Source organism: Haemorhous mexicanus, chromosome 5, assembly GCF_027477595.1.
Source record: "Haemorhous mexicanus isolate bHaeMex1 chromosome 5, bHaeMex1.pri, whole genome shotgun sequence".
In the NCBI taxonomy this organism is placed as follows: Eukaryota; Metazoa; Chordata; class Aves; order Passeriformes; family Fringillidae; genus Haemorhous; species Haemorhous mexicanus.
Genome location: NC_082345.1, coordinates 40,330,648 through 40,345,963, shown reverse-complemented (window position 1 = coordinate 40,345,963; position 15,316 = coordinate 40,330,648). Strand labels below are relative to the sequence as shown.

At 36.4% G+C, this 15,316-nt stretch overlaps 1 protein-coding gene across 2 annotated transcripts in view; it reads left to right on the top strand.

Annotated features, from left to right (window-relative positions):
- The window catches only part of TBC1D15 (TBC1 domain family member 15), a 34,607-nt gene extending 26,186 nt beyond the window's left edge, over positions 1–8,421 (top strand). For both annotated transcript variants that reach the window (XM_059846905.1, XM_059846906.1), the window contains exons 12-17: positions 1,146–1,246; positions 1,936–2,035; positions 2,385–2,482; positions 6,537–6,653; positions 7,291–7,377; positions 8,063–8,421. In XM_059846905.1, coding sequence (XP_059702888.1) covers positions 1,146–1,246; positions 1,936–2,035; positions 2,385–2,482; positions 6,537–6,653; positions 7,291–7,377; positions 8,063–8,269 — 710 coding nt within the window. In that variant the 3' untranslated portion in view covers positions 8,270–8,421. The remainder of the gene's footprint in view (positions 1–1,145; positions 1,247–1,935; positions 2,036–2,384; positions 2,483–6,536; positions 6,654–7,290; positions 7,378–8,062) is intronic.
- The last annotated feature ends 6,895 nt before the right edge of the window (positions 8,422–15,316 follow it).

Sequence of the window (15,316 nt, the reverse complement as noted above, 5' to 3'; positions counted from 1 at the left end):
CAGCAACAATTGGGCAATAGATAAGCTGAGACTAGCAACAGTGGTAATTGGAAGAGTTGGGAAGAAGGGGAAAAAATTACCTGTAGTAATCATTATGCTATACTTAAATTGACTGTTAATTACAAACAAGAAAGCTGTAAGAAGCATTTAAAAACTATAAAAATTTGAAAAACTTCTTTTATACAACTCAAGTTTTATCATTGTTTGTAAAAATTATATGCTTTAATGGGCATTTCCTTCTCCAGTTAAATGAAAACTTTTCTTGAAAGCTTGTGAGTACTTTTTAGGTGGTACAAAGTTTATTCACCAGTTCTAGACACAAAACATAAAAGCACGTCCTTGAATCAGATCTGGAGACGTGTTGCTTTTGTGCTTCTTGCAAGCAATACTTTACTATTAATTCCCTTTCTCACTTTGATAGGTGGAATTCTTCGTTGTTTTCTGCTTGATTACACAGATGGTCTTAGGCTTGGGTGTATTTAAAGTACTGTCCAAGCAGAACAGTCCCAACTTCCTTAAATAAAGGAATCTTCAGGGCATGTTCAGTGACAGAAAAAAAAAGAAGTGTAAAATGCAAAGTTTTCTTCATAAGAGCTGTTGCACTATGTTTTTCTGGAATTGCAACTCAACATCTCTTTAAGTGAATTTGAGAAGAAAATCTTCATTAGGGGGTGGGTGGGGGAGTGCAAAGATACTCAAAATTTTAAATGCCTAGAAGAAAGTAATCAAGTACAAATAGAAAGGAGATTATATACACGTTTGTATTTGTGATGGTGCAAGGTAGAGACTTAATCTTAAAAATATCAATATATGCTCCTGAGTTCTAAATAGGAACATTTTTACTAAAAATATGTTGTGTACAAACTCAGTTTGAACATATTTTAACAGTTACTGGAACAATGTGTTTGCTTTAGGTTCTCTTTAGGCTGGCAGAAATGGCTTGTAAATCTTATCAGATCTGTGGGATGTCGGTGCCTATTAATACAAATTTGTCTTTACTGGTAGTTGAATGGGAGAATTATAGTATCTGTATGTGCTAATATTTGTTTCACTCAGTCATTCATCACACTTGAAAAATTGTTGTTTTTACTGCTGAGTTTAAATTTCTTATTGCTTTTTTCCCCCTCTGCTTTTTCTCTCTCAAGGTTATGTGCAGGGCATGAGCGACTTGCTGTCACCTGTCTTGTATGTTATGGAGAATGAAGTAGATGCCTTTTGGTGCTTTGTATCATACATGGATCAAATGGTAAAATAAGGTTTTTTTAGCTCACATAAACAGATAAGCCACAGATAGTATTTGGGGTTAATTTCACTTTATAAATTTCACTTGGTTATTTGAATTCTTTTAAAGGAGTCATTTTGTGTTTGGAGTCAATTTGCTTTTGTTGATTGAGGTTGTGGTGGGTTTGCAATAGTATTGCTGTGTGGTACAGGCATATTTGGCTCCTTAAGAATTCCAAAGTAACCATCACAGACGAATTTGTATTTATCAGGAGTCCTCAAGCAGGATTTTGTTCAGGATAATGATTTCATTATATGCCTGCCTTTTGGGTTTTAAGTGCAGTTTAGACTTCCCAAAACTGAAGCTTTTATGGCTTGTGCATGTGGCAAAAGACTGTGTGACTGATAGGAAAGTAAAAGAGAATTTTTTTGTTTGAGTGCAGTCATGCTGCTGAGAAGTACAGAGCTTAATCAGATTTAAACTGTCATTTACTACATACAAAAATGTTAGCAAAGAAATACAGTTCAGTGCTTATTTAAACTTTTCAGTAAAAGGCAGACATTTCATTAGACAGAAGTACAGTTAAATATCTATATATTAAATACCTAAAGGGTGAGAACCACTGTTGCAATAACAAAACTTCTTTTAAAATAGCTGCAAATCTCAAAATTGAGTTAATAGAAGTGACAGTGCTAATGTTTTATTCCATACAGCATCAGAATTTTGAAGAACAGATGCAGGGTATGAAGACACAACTTATTCAGCTGAGTCATTTGCTTCGTTTACTAGACAGTGGATTTTGCAGTTATTTAGGTAGGTGTATTATTTATGCACAGTAACTGAAACAGCTTCCTGTATTCTGTTTCTCACAAGTCTAAATATAATTCCAATATTATATGAGTATAGGACTTGTAACTTTATAATGCCTAAAATGTTTAAATAGTTGCTCCATAAATTGATGCTTATTGAAAAGATAGGGTCATCCTGTTACCAATTTTAAAATATGCTGTACTCTTGCAAATATCTTGATTATAAGAAGGTCCTGCCATCTTAAAAAATCAGTGGTGTAAGTATGTGCCTGTAAAGTATGGGTTTTTTTTCTTTTTCACCTGTTGTCTGAACCAAATTTGATGCTTCTGAAGTGTCACCCTCTTATTCCTAGAATCTCAAGACTCAGGCTACCTTTATTTTTGCTTCCGGTGGCTTCTTATCAGATTTAAAAGGGAATTTAGTTTTCAAGATATTCTTCGACTCTGGGAGGTAAGGAAATATTTCATCATATAAACTTCAGCAGTTTTTGGACTTTAGAAGAAAAAGCATGGATCATTTTGCAAAGTGTTTAATACTCTGATAAATTAAAAAAAAAAAGGATTTAGTGCAATGATCTGAGGACAAGCAAGCATTTATTGTCTTTTTAGACTAAAGGACAACTTGTGAAATAAATGAAAAAATACTTATTAGAGCTGGTTTGGATAAATTGTATGTCCAAAATGATTTGGACAGGAGTCTTCAACTGAGACTCTTAAGTGAAAGCAGTAAGTGGAGAGTAGCTGTTAACTGTTAATGGAAACCAGCTCATGATAAAAGAAAAAGCATTTGTTTGATTAATTCCATGGTATTGGTGATTCTGTATAGATTAAGCTGAATGAAGCACTGTCAGGGTAGTTTGTGTTAGCCAAAGCCATGAAGGGGATGATGTCAGAAGATCATTAATCTCGATGATAAGGCCTTGTGATGCCACATAACATTATGTAAAGCATCAAATTGTTGAAGTTCTGATAATTCTGGGTTAATGAGATTTTTTTTTTAATTTAGGTGATCTTGGGATCAGATGAAATAATTTAAATTAACCAATATTCTTGTCTTTAATTTTTCATTCCCTGAAAATTGAGAAGTGTGTCAATAGTACAGGTTTATTGTCAAAACTGCATTTAACAGGGGCACAATATTCACTGAAAACTCAGAAGAACAGAATAAATGTTCAGATGAATGGAGGGAGTATTTTATAGGACATAACAGAATATATGTTGAGGAACAGAAGGGTAATGAAAAGAACAGGGCTGGGATTCATAAAGTTTGTACTATAATGAAAAATATTGTTTCTGGCTTGGTGAAAAATAATGTTGATACTTTTATTAACTTTTTCCTCTAATGAAAAGGTAGTCACATAAAGACGAGGATCAGTATTTAAAACTGACTAAAGTAAATATTTTTTAGCTTTTTTATCATCAGTTGCTGGAATTTACTATCATAGAGTATTGAGGTGGTATTTCAACCAGAGGACACAAAAGTTTATGGATAACATTCATAAATGAGGAAACCAATATGTAAAAAACTAGAACAATACTCTTATTCAAAGGTATAAATGATAATGACTTGGGAGGGGAGATGCACTCATCTCTTCCCCCCAATATTATGTTGTTTTCTCAGTATTTCTTAAAGACTAATTTTTCTTTTTAAGTAGATGACAACAGTATTTTTATATATAGTTTATAGTCCCAGGCTAGCATGTTTTTATCACCTCTGCTTTAAGGCATATTTATGTGTACATACAGGAAAGAAACACACTATATTTCTCTCTCAGATATTTTTTTTCCTCTCTTAGGAAGATGATGGAAACCTTTTGATATATGATAGTCTTGTAGGTTTCTTATAGCACATCATAATGTATGTTTACTACAAGTATTCAATTTCTTTGCTAGGCGATATGGAATGGGAAAAGGAATGTCTTGTTTTCCTTTTTAAAACAAAATAATTAAGGCATTATGTCAGTGTTTTTATGTGAAGGCCAGAGTCACCTTGATCAGTTCATCTTACGGTGGGTTGTTTTTGCTCCAGTGCATAGCCATGCAGCCCCACTGGTATCAGTGAAGTAAGTGGGATTTACAAAGGCAAGCTATAGGCACAGGAAGCCTTTTCCCTTTGTAGAGAAATTAATTACTGTTTTTTGGTTTTGGCTGAGCAAACCTCATGTCCAGTTTTGTACTGGCACATGAATTGAGGGAATCCATTCGAAGGCAGTATTACGCTATGACATACTCTTGTTAAGCGTAGAATGGAATGAAGGAGAGCTACCATCTGAGATTCCAGTCCAAGGTTCCAGGACTTCTGGGGCTTTTTCTGGCTAATCTGCTAATTTCAGGGTTCTTCTGGATCTCTGTTTCTCTCCTTTGACTCATATGAACCACTTAGTAAGCATCAGACACTTTTTCCCTGTTCCCAAAGGCTTCATGACTTCTAGTGCTCTATCACAAAAAAAGGAATGAAAATGATTCTTCACTGGTGTGGTTTGTCCCATTTCCACTCACCTTGGACATGGGAGATGCTGGTTCTTATCATCTGGAGTAGAGGCTAACTCCCAGCCTTTGCACTTCCTGAGCAAGAGCCATAACTAGATTGTGGTAGAAAATGTGATTGTTTCATTGCTCTGTGGCAGAGTTGCATGTGATAGAGAGGTGACATTCCACCTGTGTGGATAAACTGAGACATGTTATCTGAGTGCAGTTATTTGTGATGTTACATGCAGTGCCTTTTGTGTGTGGGTTAAACTGCTCTGGCTGTGGATGGGTTAACTTATAGCACATTTTAGTAGAGCTTCTCAAAACACAGCCCAGATAGCCTACTGACCCACTTCTTAGCTGCCCCAAAATTGAAAGTAGTTCAGTCCCTCCTTGACACTGGAGAGGCAGGCAATATCACCTGGTAATTCCAGCCAGTTCTTAATCTTTTGTTTGCACAGTGGTGACTTAGAGGAAACCCAGAAGATTTCTGTAACAAAATTACAACTAACTCATACCTAGCTTCAGTGTTTTTCTAGTATCAGTCGGTAACAAAGCCAGAATGAGTTGGGAATAAGTTACTTTACCTATGTTGGTTACAATATTCATGGCTGCTGAGGTAGTGCTGGAAAAAAAAAAGTCTTTACTTGTGTAGCTTTATCAGAAAGATAAAGGAAAAAAGTTATTGCTCCTTCTTTTTATATTTTTACTTTCATAATTATAGTTTAAATGCCACTTTTTCTTCCATCCTTCCAACATGTTGTGATGCTGCTGTTATGCATTTACATACATAACCTTAAGTGTGTGCTCTGCTCCAGACTTGGAAAGGTTTATCAAAAACGGTAGCAAAATGTATGGATTTTTTTTGGCAGCAACTTGATGTTAAACCAAATCAATGCACAATGGTGTAGACAGACTGTGTTTGGTAATTATAGGCATTTTCATTCAATTGTTATTTTTTATCAGCCTACTTGCATTCCAGTCTTTCTCCTGGAGTGAGAGAATGCTTTAACAGAATATTGGTTGTCTGATAAAGATGCGAAATTTAATTTCTGTACTGGATCTTAATTGAAACATTCAAGTTTAATTGCACTCTATTTTGGGTGAGCCGTCTTTGGATATCTTTGGGATTTATGCAACTCTGTTTACTGGTTACATGTACTAGTAATGAAAATTCAAGTATAAGCTCTTGCTCAGCTATAAGGCTTTATTCCATCAATAATGATGAAAAGTTTTCTGCTAATGAAGTAACAAATTTTCAGTAGTCTGATTTCTACCTGCCTTTTTTGAGAGTAAATCCATTGTCTTAAATCTCTTTATCCGTCAGGGCATTTGTGCAAGCAGACTTTTGCTTCTTTCTGGTTTTGTTGGCAAAATTGTTCTCCAGCTTTCTGTCCACCATACATGTTCTTTTCAAATACTTTTTTTTTAAAGGTTTTTGTGAGTGTACTAAAATAGGGTATTAGTACTGAGGTTACACATTTCAGTCCCAGTGAACTCAGGAATAATTGTGTCCTCCATGGTATCAAAAGCCAATATGTCTTCAGTCGGAAGGGAATACCCACCTACCCCCAGTACCTGCATGTTCATGTCTTCAGGATTGGGAGCAACTTTAGCACCTTATTTATAAACATTAGAGCCTTTTTAGCTGTTGCTGGGCATGACACTCTTCTGCCAATTCACACTTAATGCAGATACTCTAAACCACACAAAAAATTTGTTAGCTTCAGTTACTTCTGTTTCACGAGAGCTGAGGCAGAGCCCACATTCACAGCTCCACAAGCTCATGCAGTTTAGTACCATTATAGTGGACAATGACTTAAGAAGCAGATAAGCATTTGGTGACTCAGACTTGCAGTTGTCTCTAAAGGGCCAAAAGTAAAATTCCAAATAATTTTACGAATACTTAGTTGCTTTCAAAACCAGCTTACTGTTGGATAACTGATTTTTCTGGAGGACTTGTATTCTAAGAACTACTTTTCTTTTCAATGGAAAAGTATAAGCATTTAAAATGTGGGGTTTTTATATTTTAACAGGTCATGTGGACGGAATTGCCTTGTCAGAATTTTCATCTTCTCCTTTGTTGTGCTATCCTAGAATCTGAAAAACAGCAAATAATGGACAAGCACTATGGCTTTAATGAAATACTAAAGGTACCATATTCCTATGGATTATTGTGCTGGTTTTGGCTGCAGTAGAATTGTCTTCCTAGTGGCTAGTATGGGGCTGTCGTTTGGGTGCTAAGCTAAAATATTAGTTAACTTTTTGGAGTTAATGCAATATGATTGTGGTTTATATTGGGGGAGGGACAGGTGCATAACATTTTCTGAAGGGTTAAGTGTCTATCCTGCAGCTTTCAAAATGGTTTATTGGATGTCTGTGTTTATTGATAAGATCATTAATAGATCAAAAATGGTTCTCTCCTCAAATGAGTTATTATATTTAATACTAACTTTTGCTTTATCTTCTATGATCTAACTTACCATCTCTGAAAATGTGAGCTGCAGGGGGAAGTATGTAGGAGGGCCAGATAGTTTGTCACGTTTAGAGGTACCATGGATTCCTCTTGCAGGCCTTGGATGCTGGTGAAAGGCAGCTGTTCCATACTGTGTCTTTGAGTAGCCATCTCTCAATGAAACAGAGAAATGGCTATAGACTAGGTCTAGCCTTTCACAGCTTAAGAGGCAGGTTAATAAGGTGATACTTACTAGCTGTGCAGTGCAGTATTAATGTATTTTGGGTGAAAAAAGTTATAATTTATCTCACTATACCTTGTGAATCTATTTTTAGCATATCAATGAGCTGTCTATGAAAATTGATGTGGAATATATACTCTGCAAAGCAGAAGCAATTTCTATGCAGATGATGAATTGCAAGGTAAAGATATCTATCTACTGTGAATGTTTATAGATCAGAAAAGTCTGTAGTTAGCTGTAAGTGTTCATGTATGACTTGTGAAATAACTGAATGTCTGGGTGTACAGTGAAGCATGTTGTGTAGCTGTGCAGTGCCTATGTTCGAGAAGTCTGCAAGCAAGAATAATTGATTTTATAGACTAATACTGTTCACTTGGCGAGACTTGAATTGTGCTTTTTGGTTGTGAATTTTCAACTCTCAATAGGTAACCTCAGTCCAAGAAATTTGATGTTTCGTGTGCTTGAGAAAAACTAGTTGAGAGATGCATTGCATTGAAAGCATGCCAGACTTATTAGGCAAAAACTAGTGTATCACTCAATAAAACTAATTTCAATAACATGAAGTATAATTGTAATAGTTGATTAGATTTTAACTTTTGTAATGAAGATTATGTTAATCAGGATTAATCAGGAATTGATTCCTGAGTGTGTTCCCTTTGCTGTCTTCTTGACAAGCAGCTACAGAAAATGTTAACTCTAATGTAAGTATTGCTGAGAGAGATGCTTTTAGTGAGCTAAATTCAGATGGATGATTTCTCATGTGAATGAATCCTGGGAATGCAGGATGGACAGAGGGGACTTTGTTGTTAACTTTGTGCATTTAATTACAGTGATTTTTAATATTTCCCCTGCCGCCTCCTTTCTAGGAATTGCCTCAAACAGTCAGTGAGATCCTGGGGATAGAGAACAGTTCGGTAGCACCGGATTCAGACACTGGAGAGGATGAAAGTGGAGCTGAGTTGAGTTGCCCGACGTCACTATATCAGAGTCTCTCAACCCCTGTAATTGCTGCCAATGGGACGCGGGACGGCGCTCAGCAGGCGGCCGAGACGCAGAGCCTGACGCCTGCCTAATTACCCTTGGTCCCCTTGGAGAAAGACTTTCACTGAGCACATTTTGTTCAAGCACTTGAGAGATGGATATTTAAATTTGGTGTTGATTAAGCTTTAAGGTTGTAAAGAAAATCTGTACTGTAATGCTTTTGCATTAAAGCTTTACAACATGACTCAACTATTTTTGTAGTTTCTTCTACCAAAATAGCCTTTTGTTTTCAATAACATTCCTTAATATTTTTGTAGCCAAGTGCATTTTCTTTTTGCTGGTAAACTGGAAATGGATGGTGATTAAGAATGAAAGAAATTTCTGCATTTGCTGAGCTTTCACACATATTGATCTAAGATGGTGTAAGCTCTCTGATTTAAGCAGATTCACAATATGTCACCTGAAGCTGCTGTACAAAATTTTCAAGCTGAAGTGATGCTGATGTGCTAAAGGAGGATTCTTTTGTAAATGGATTTTCCCTATCTCAAATGTTTACAAAAATACTTCTAAGTATTTGTTGCTGGTTGAATGTAGATTTGAAATGGACATTAATACTTGCACAGTTTAATGTCCAAATACTGAATTTTCTGTAATTGGGAGTGGATGAACAGTATATTTTTACATTAACATATCTTCACTTTATATATACATATATATATTTACACGCATACACACACTATATACACAATTGTTTGTGAATACTAAAAAGGATAGTTGTATTTTCAATATCTAAATAAACTTGACTGTTCATTCATATGAATCAGTTTGACCAAATTAATGCACAGCTCCAACCTGGGCTCTTTTTCAAAACTTTTCTAACTGAAGGTAACTTTCATGTGAATACATTCAGTCCTACACTTGATGTAATTTTGCAATTGATACCTTGCAAACTTTACTAATATTCATACTTGTTAATATATTAACTGGTCAATTAACCACTTACACTGTTTTTATGGCAACATTATTTGGAGAATTGATAAGCAGGTTATAAAAAAGCCAACCAACAAACCACACACCAAAATAGTAATCACAATTAACATTAATGCATTTTTTTGTATCTGCAAAAGGCAGTGAGTTTATTCCATGCCATGCTGATGTCCTTTGACGTTATGTGAAATTTAACATAACTGATTAAGTGTATTCATTATTTGGTAACTATTGTACATATATAAAATAAAAGTCAAAGCTGATTTAGTGTTTTTAATTAAATCATATTTAGAGAAAAATTCTAGTTGTCTGGTTGTTAATGTAAGAACATGAGACAGAGGGGAGAGCTAGTGGTTAGTCCATGGATATGACATATTTTGTGGGTAATGGAGGGCTGTGGGAGTTTCTGCTTGTTACTATAGAATGGAACATGCTTTTCCTCTCTAGGTAGTTGAAGTGTGGGATATGGCAGAGCTTGCTTTTCTTGTGGAACAGTTTACTTTTACATATGTTATTTGTGGCATCTTAAGCAAATACAAGTAATATAATAGGCTTTAATAGATAAATCAAGTTGTTAAAATAATTTGGAAGTTGATTCAACTTCTCTCACCAGTTGTCAGCAAACACTGGACAGCTGAATCAGTTCAGATTTCGGTTTTAATATTGTCAATGTGCTATCTCTCATCAGTTAATAAGAACTTGAGTCCTATGCCATGAAAGTCAAGGATTCATAGCTCAGTGTTATCTGTAGCCTTTCATTTCCTGCCCAGGAAATTACTGTGAAGCATCATGCCTTTATTCCCTGGTGAGCATTGTACTTCTTGGCAGTTAATTTAATGTGACATAGAATACAGAAAGGCATTAGAACTTAGATATTCAACACTTTGGTTCAAAGAGTTTAAGCAAGTTAGTTTCAGTATTTTTTGGAGCACCTAGTTCACTTTGAAGTGTACTTGCAAAATGTTTTTCATCAAAAATTATGTTCAATGAAACTCTGGAAGGAGGAGAGAAATGTCTACAACAGGAATGCAGTGGGCAGGCTGTCAGTTAACTGTGCATGGTTCTTAGTTATTTAGGATGTGCAGCCACAAAAAATCTATTCAAGATACTAAGATCATGAAGAATGCCACAAGTGACTGAACATGAATATTCAAATGTTTGGGAAAGACATATTTAAGCGGAATTCTGGGAATTCTGTAATTTCTTAGAATTACAGCTATGGCTGCTAAGAAAATCTACCAGCCCATAAAGTAAAGTTTGCCTTTCCTTTTTTGGTATGATTGTTCATCTTTTCCCTTTGTATTCAGCACTTGGATGTCAAAGATGAGAAAGTTGCTCTTGAGCTAACAGTGAGCAGCTGCTGTGGAGGGCTCAGGGTAGGTAGGCTTGCTCAGCTTCCCAACAATAAGATGAAAGGCCCCTTGCAGCATTCATTATCTGTCGTTTCCTTCCTGCTGACAGGCAGCCTTGCAAAGAGTTGCAGGAGGAACCTCATCTTCCACCAAGCTATTCCTGATTGTTTTAGTCTCAGTGGAGACTTCAGAAACAGTTTGAGAAGCTTTAATCAAGACCATGATGGCTAAAATGTCATTAAATACTTTGGGTTGACAGTTCAGGATGTTTAAATTTATTTTGTATTTGAATAACTTAGATTGCTTAGAATTAATAAATGTGAACTAAACCAGAATACAGTTTGGTCACAGTTGTCAGGCAATAAAAGGGGTAATAGTGGTTTAATTCCTGCAAATTGTTTTGTTTTTTAATGCTTGACACTTGAAGATAATTATTTTCTGTGGATGAGGTTTAAAACTTCATATTTTTCAGTCACAGCAGTTTTTCCAGTGTCATCTGTTCCAAGGTATACTTATATTGACATAGTTCCTTCAAATACATTTTTTTTTCTCATTTTGCCTTTTGGACAATTTTATTCATTTTGAAATTACGTTCTTTAAGTTATTTTCTTCTGTTTGTGGGCAAGATGATAGCTTACAAAATAGAGAAATGGAAATAGCTTACAAAATGGAGGTGGAAATTTCTTGGACATTTGTACTAATGTGAGTGTTTATGAAATGGTTTTGATACTGGGAAGTTAAAAGCTATAAAAAGATGATCCTAATTTACCCACAGTCATCACTTTAAGCTTCAGTTACATTGAATAGTGCGTGTCCTGTTCAGCTAGTGACTGTGTTTGCACCCAGTGAATGTTGTAACCAGTGGCCTTCAAATCTCTGTTGGGTTTGGAGGTTTTGTTTTGGTTGTTGCAGGTAATCTTCAGAAGGAATTTAAGGCTATGTATATGTTACAACAGGTCCTGATTGCTTTGGGAATCAGATGTAGAAATACTGTGTTAATTGAACTACAGATCAAAACAAAAAGATTGCTAATAGAAAACATTGTATTAGCAATGTTTTTGTTTTGATCTGTAGTTTAATTCAAATTAATGTGTTAGTGTTCAACAGAGCCCAGTTTTTTTGCTAACAAGATTTTTCTTAAAACCTTTAAATTTTTCTAGTGGACAGTTTTAAAATGCTTATGGTGCCTCATTAATTATTCTCTTTAGTTTTTCCCCACATATTACTTGACAAAATTCCTTGGCCCCAGTCAGCCAAAAGGTGAGGAACTGGTTTCCTCATTACTTTCAAATGCATTATTGAGCACCAAATTAAAGCTCCACTGATGAAACTTTTCAGAAACCTGTAAGAAGTGTTCTTCTAGCTTCAACTTATTGAGATAATATTTTACTTCAAAATATGTGAGGCACTTATTCCTCATTTGCCTAAATAATTTTCTGTTACAAGACAGTTGCATAACTTGAAAAAAAGATTTTATTTTAAATAATTCAGCATTCAGAATTTGGATTATGAACTAGTTTTGGTATCACTAGCATGATTTGTGCATACTATTGTGATGCAAATGAAGCCTTACCAAGTAGGGCGTTGAATTTCTGTAGGTGAAAGCTATGTTTTCCTCAAAACATTCCCTGTGGGACAGCAGAGATGACAATGCTGAAGAGGTTAGCAATATTTTAAAAGTGCATCTGTGAATTGATTCATGTTACAAATAGAATTGGAAAAAAGCAATTTAGTGGGCTGAGTACAGGATTAATAATTTGCTTATGTGTTAATGTTCCCCTGACTCGATTTTAGTAATTGCATTGATGCAACTTAAAACCGAAGTTTGGGCTGCAGAAGGGTGACTGATAAAAGTTTTACCTGTGGCTGGCTAAATATCTTAAAATATATTTTTCAAATCTGTTGTGTGTTTTTTGTGAGTATTTGTTCAGTGGCTGGTGCCATCTCTGTGTGAAAGAAGCATGGTGAGAGAAGTCAGTGCTTGTTCTTACAAGTAAAAATTCCCTGAGCTGCTCTGTGGTGGCTGAGTTTAAAGCTGGAAATCCTAACCCTTGGTTCTGTCTGTGCAATTACATCTAGCTCCACAGTTGGTGTGACCATGAGCTTTGTATGTGAGCATTGAAAGGTGATGAGACACAGATACATAACTGAGCACTTAACAGAGAGATTTCATAAATGTGTGATACTATATTTAATTTGAAGAAGCTTTCAAATGGTTTGGGGCTTTTTTTATGGTGTTAAAAGATAAGTTGTGCTTCATGTTTAGTGGGACTTCAAAATGTGCTATTCAATTAAGTGATGTTATTGCAGGGTAGGCCTTGTATAAACTAAGCTTAAATTTAAATTTTCATTTAACTGAGGATTTTATTCTTAAACATTTTTAGAGAATGGGCTATTTTTTCATGTTAAATCACAATATCTTTGGCCCAAATTGAATTTTTCTGATGAATTGAAAACAAAAGATATATTGTAGGATGTCAATTTTTACCTCATCCAAAATCAATTTCACAGGTGAATCAAATATATATTTCAAACTTTCCATGTAATTCAAATAGATGAATTCTATTCATTCCATTCTTCTATTCCATTCTTCTAGGTGGGTTTTGAAAGAATTTGATTGTAGTATATATTTTGATTATACAGGCTCATGCCTCATACGCTACCTTAACATTAGTTCTTAGACTGTTTCTGCAGGTGTATCTTGTTATTAACCAATCACTACAGAACCTGGTGTTCACAACTGAAACTGCTGCCCAGGCTAGAGCAGTTCAGCAAAAGGTGGTCACTTGTGTCCTCTCGGAGTGTTGCAGCTGACCCTGGCCAGCAGCCATGCAACCACACACCCACCCAGCCCCTTGCCTTGTCCCCTCTTCCATGGTATGAGAGAAAATAAAAGGAAGGCAGGAAGGCTCATGGACCTGAGGCAGTGAGAGTGTAACAGGAAAAGCAAATGCTGCTCCCACAAGGAAAGCACAAAGAGGATTTCATGCACTACTGCCCGTCAGCAGGCAGGTGTCGATGCACCTCCTGGAGAGCAAGATCTCACCACAGGTCCTTGGAAAGATAAAGGCCATGATCATGAATGAAATGCCATGACCTGCTTCCTCCTCCTTTCCCTGAGCTTTTATTGCAGAGCACAATGGCATGGTGTGGAATGTGCCTTTGGGTCAGCTGTCCTGGCTGCGCCTGCTCTGCGGCTCGTGCTCACCCCGGGAAGCAGCCAGAGAACCTCAGCGCTGTGAGGTGCTCAGCAGCAGCTGAAACCCTGCTGTGTTACCAACACTGACCCAGGCACAAACCCAAACACATCACCATACAGGCTGCTGTGAGGAGAGTGAACCCCATCCTAGCCTGACACCTTTGGTGTGATGATTCTTGGTGATGAGGGAGACCATGTTAGGAAAAACTCCTAGCTATATTGAAGAGAATGCTTTTTAAGCACCCATCCAGATCTGGTGCAAAAAATAGTTGTATTACATACAACTGGTGTGGAGATCTTCTGTTTTGTTTGCCAAAACTAGATTTTTTCCAAAGCACTCTCAGTGTATGACTTGGTCCAGATGACCTTTAGGTTCCATCAGTACATGCTACCTTTGGGCATTGGTCTTGAAGAGCTTCCACACACTCCTCTGGTTTTACTGCTCCAGTAAGTGATGCAGGAGAACAAGGAAGTCTTTAAAGTACAAAATTTTGGGTTCACGGACTTAATAATTCCTCAAGCAACAAACAGTACAACTATTGTGACCAAAAGTGGAAATCCCAGCTCTTTGTGCTCTGTCCTGGACTGCTACACCTTTTATGCCATTGTGATTAGCTTGTGCAGCACATGGTGAACAGCATAAAGGAGCTGATAAATTTCAGATGAAATTATCTCAGTCAGATCAATCATACCACACGTTTTTTCATCATGTGGTGAATGCCTGTATAAATGCATACAACAAGTTTGTTAAAATTCCAGATTTGTAATATTGGAAGGCATTTTTAAAAACTTGTCAATAATTGATTAGCTACAGAATCTCCTGTTGGAAGATATGTCTTGTGCTAGGTGCCTGTCTAATCCATTTGCAGGATACTTTTGGAGATCCTGCACTGTATTATGCAAGCAAGTTTCAGGTGTTTGTGGATTTCCAGCACAGATAGAATGATTGCATGCAGCTGGAGACTTTCTGTAACTTCTGACTTCCCTCACATGAGGTCAGCCTTCCCTGGTGATTGTGCAGCTGGTTGTCTGTAAGCAACCCTCTCTGCCCCAGCATCTGTTTAAATTTTGTAACCATTACAGCATTTCTCAAGTAGGTACAGTCTGACAATTTACAGCTGGGCTCTAGGGGCTCGTGTAAGGTTTCTACTAAATAGTTTAGGTGTGAGGGTAGGTACTTGAGGCTCTCCTGTTCTCTGCACCCTTCCATTTAACTGAACCCACCCCTTTGTATGATTTGTTACTTTCATCTGTACCTGTTTTCCTTATCTCTCTTGGGAGAATGTTATGAGAAATTATGCCAAATGCTACACTACCATCAAGATGAATGACGTGCATTGTTTTGCCTTGGTCCACAGGACTGTCATAAGAGGAAATGAAATTTGCTTGACTCAATTTGTTCTCAGCAAATCTGTCCTGACTGTTTAATCATCTGTTATCTTCCGGATCGTTACAAATAATTTTGGTACTTCTGTTTTCTCAAACAAATGAAATTAGACTGGTCTGTAATTCTTCAGCCCTTCTTCCTCCCATTATCTTCTTGGAGACTGACATAATTTTGGCCTTTTCCCAGTCTTTTTTCACTTGTCCTTCCCCATAGT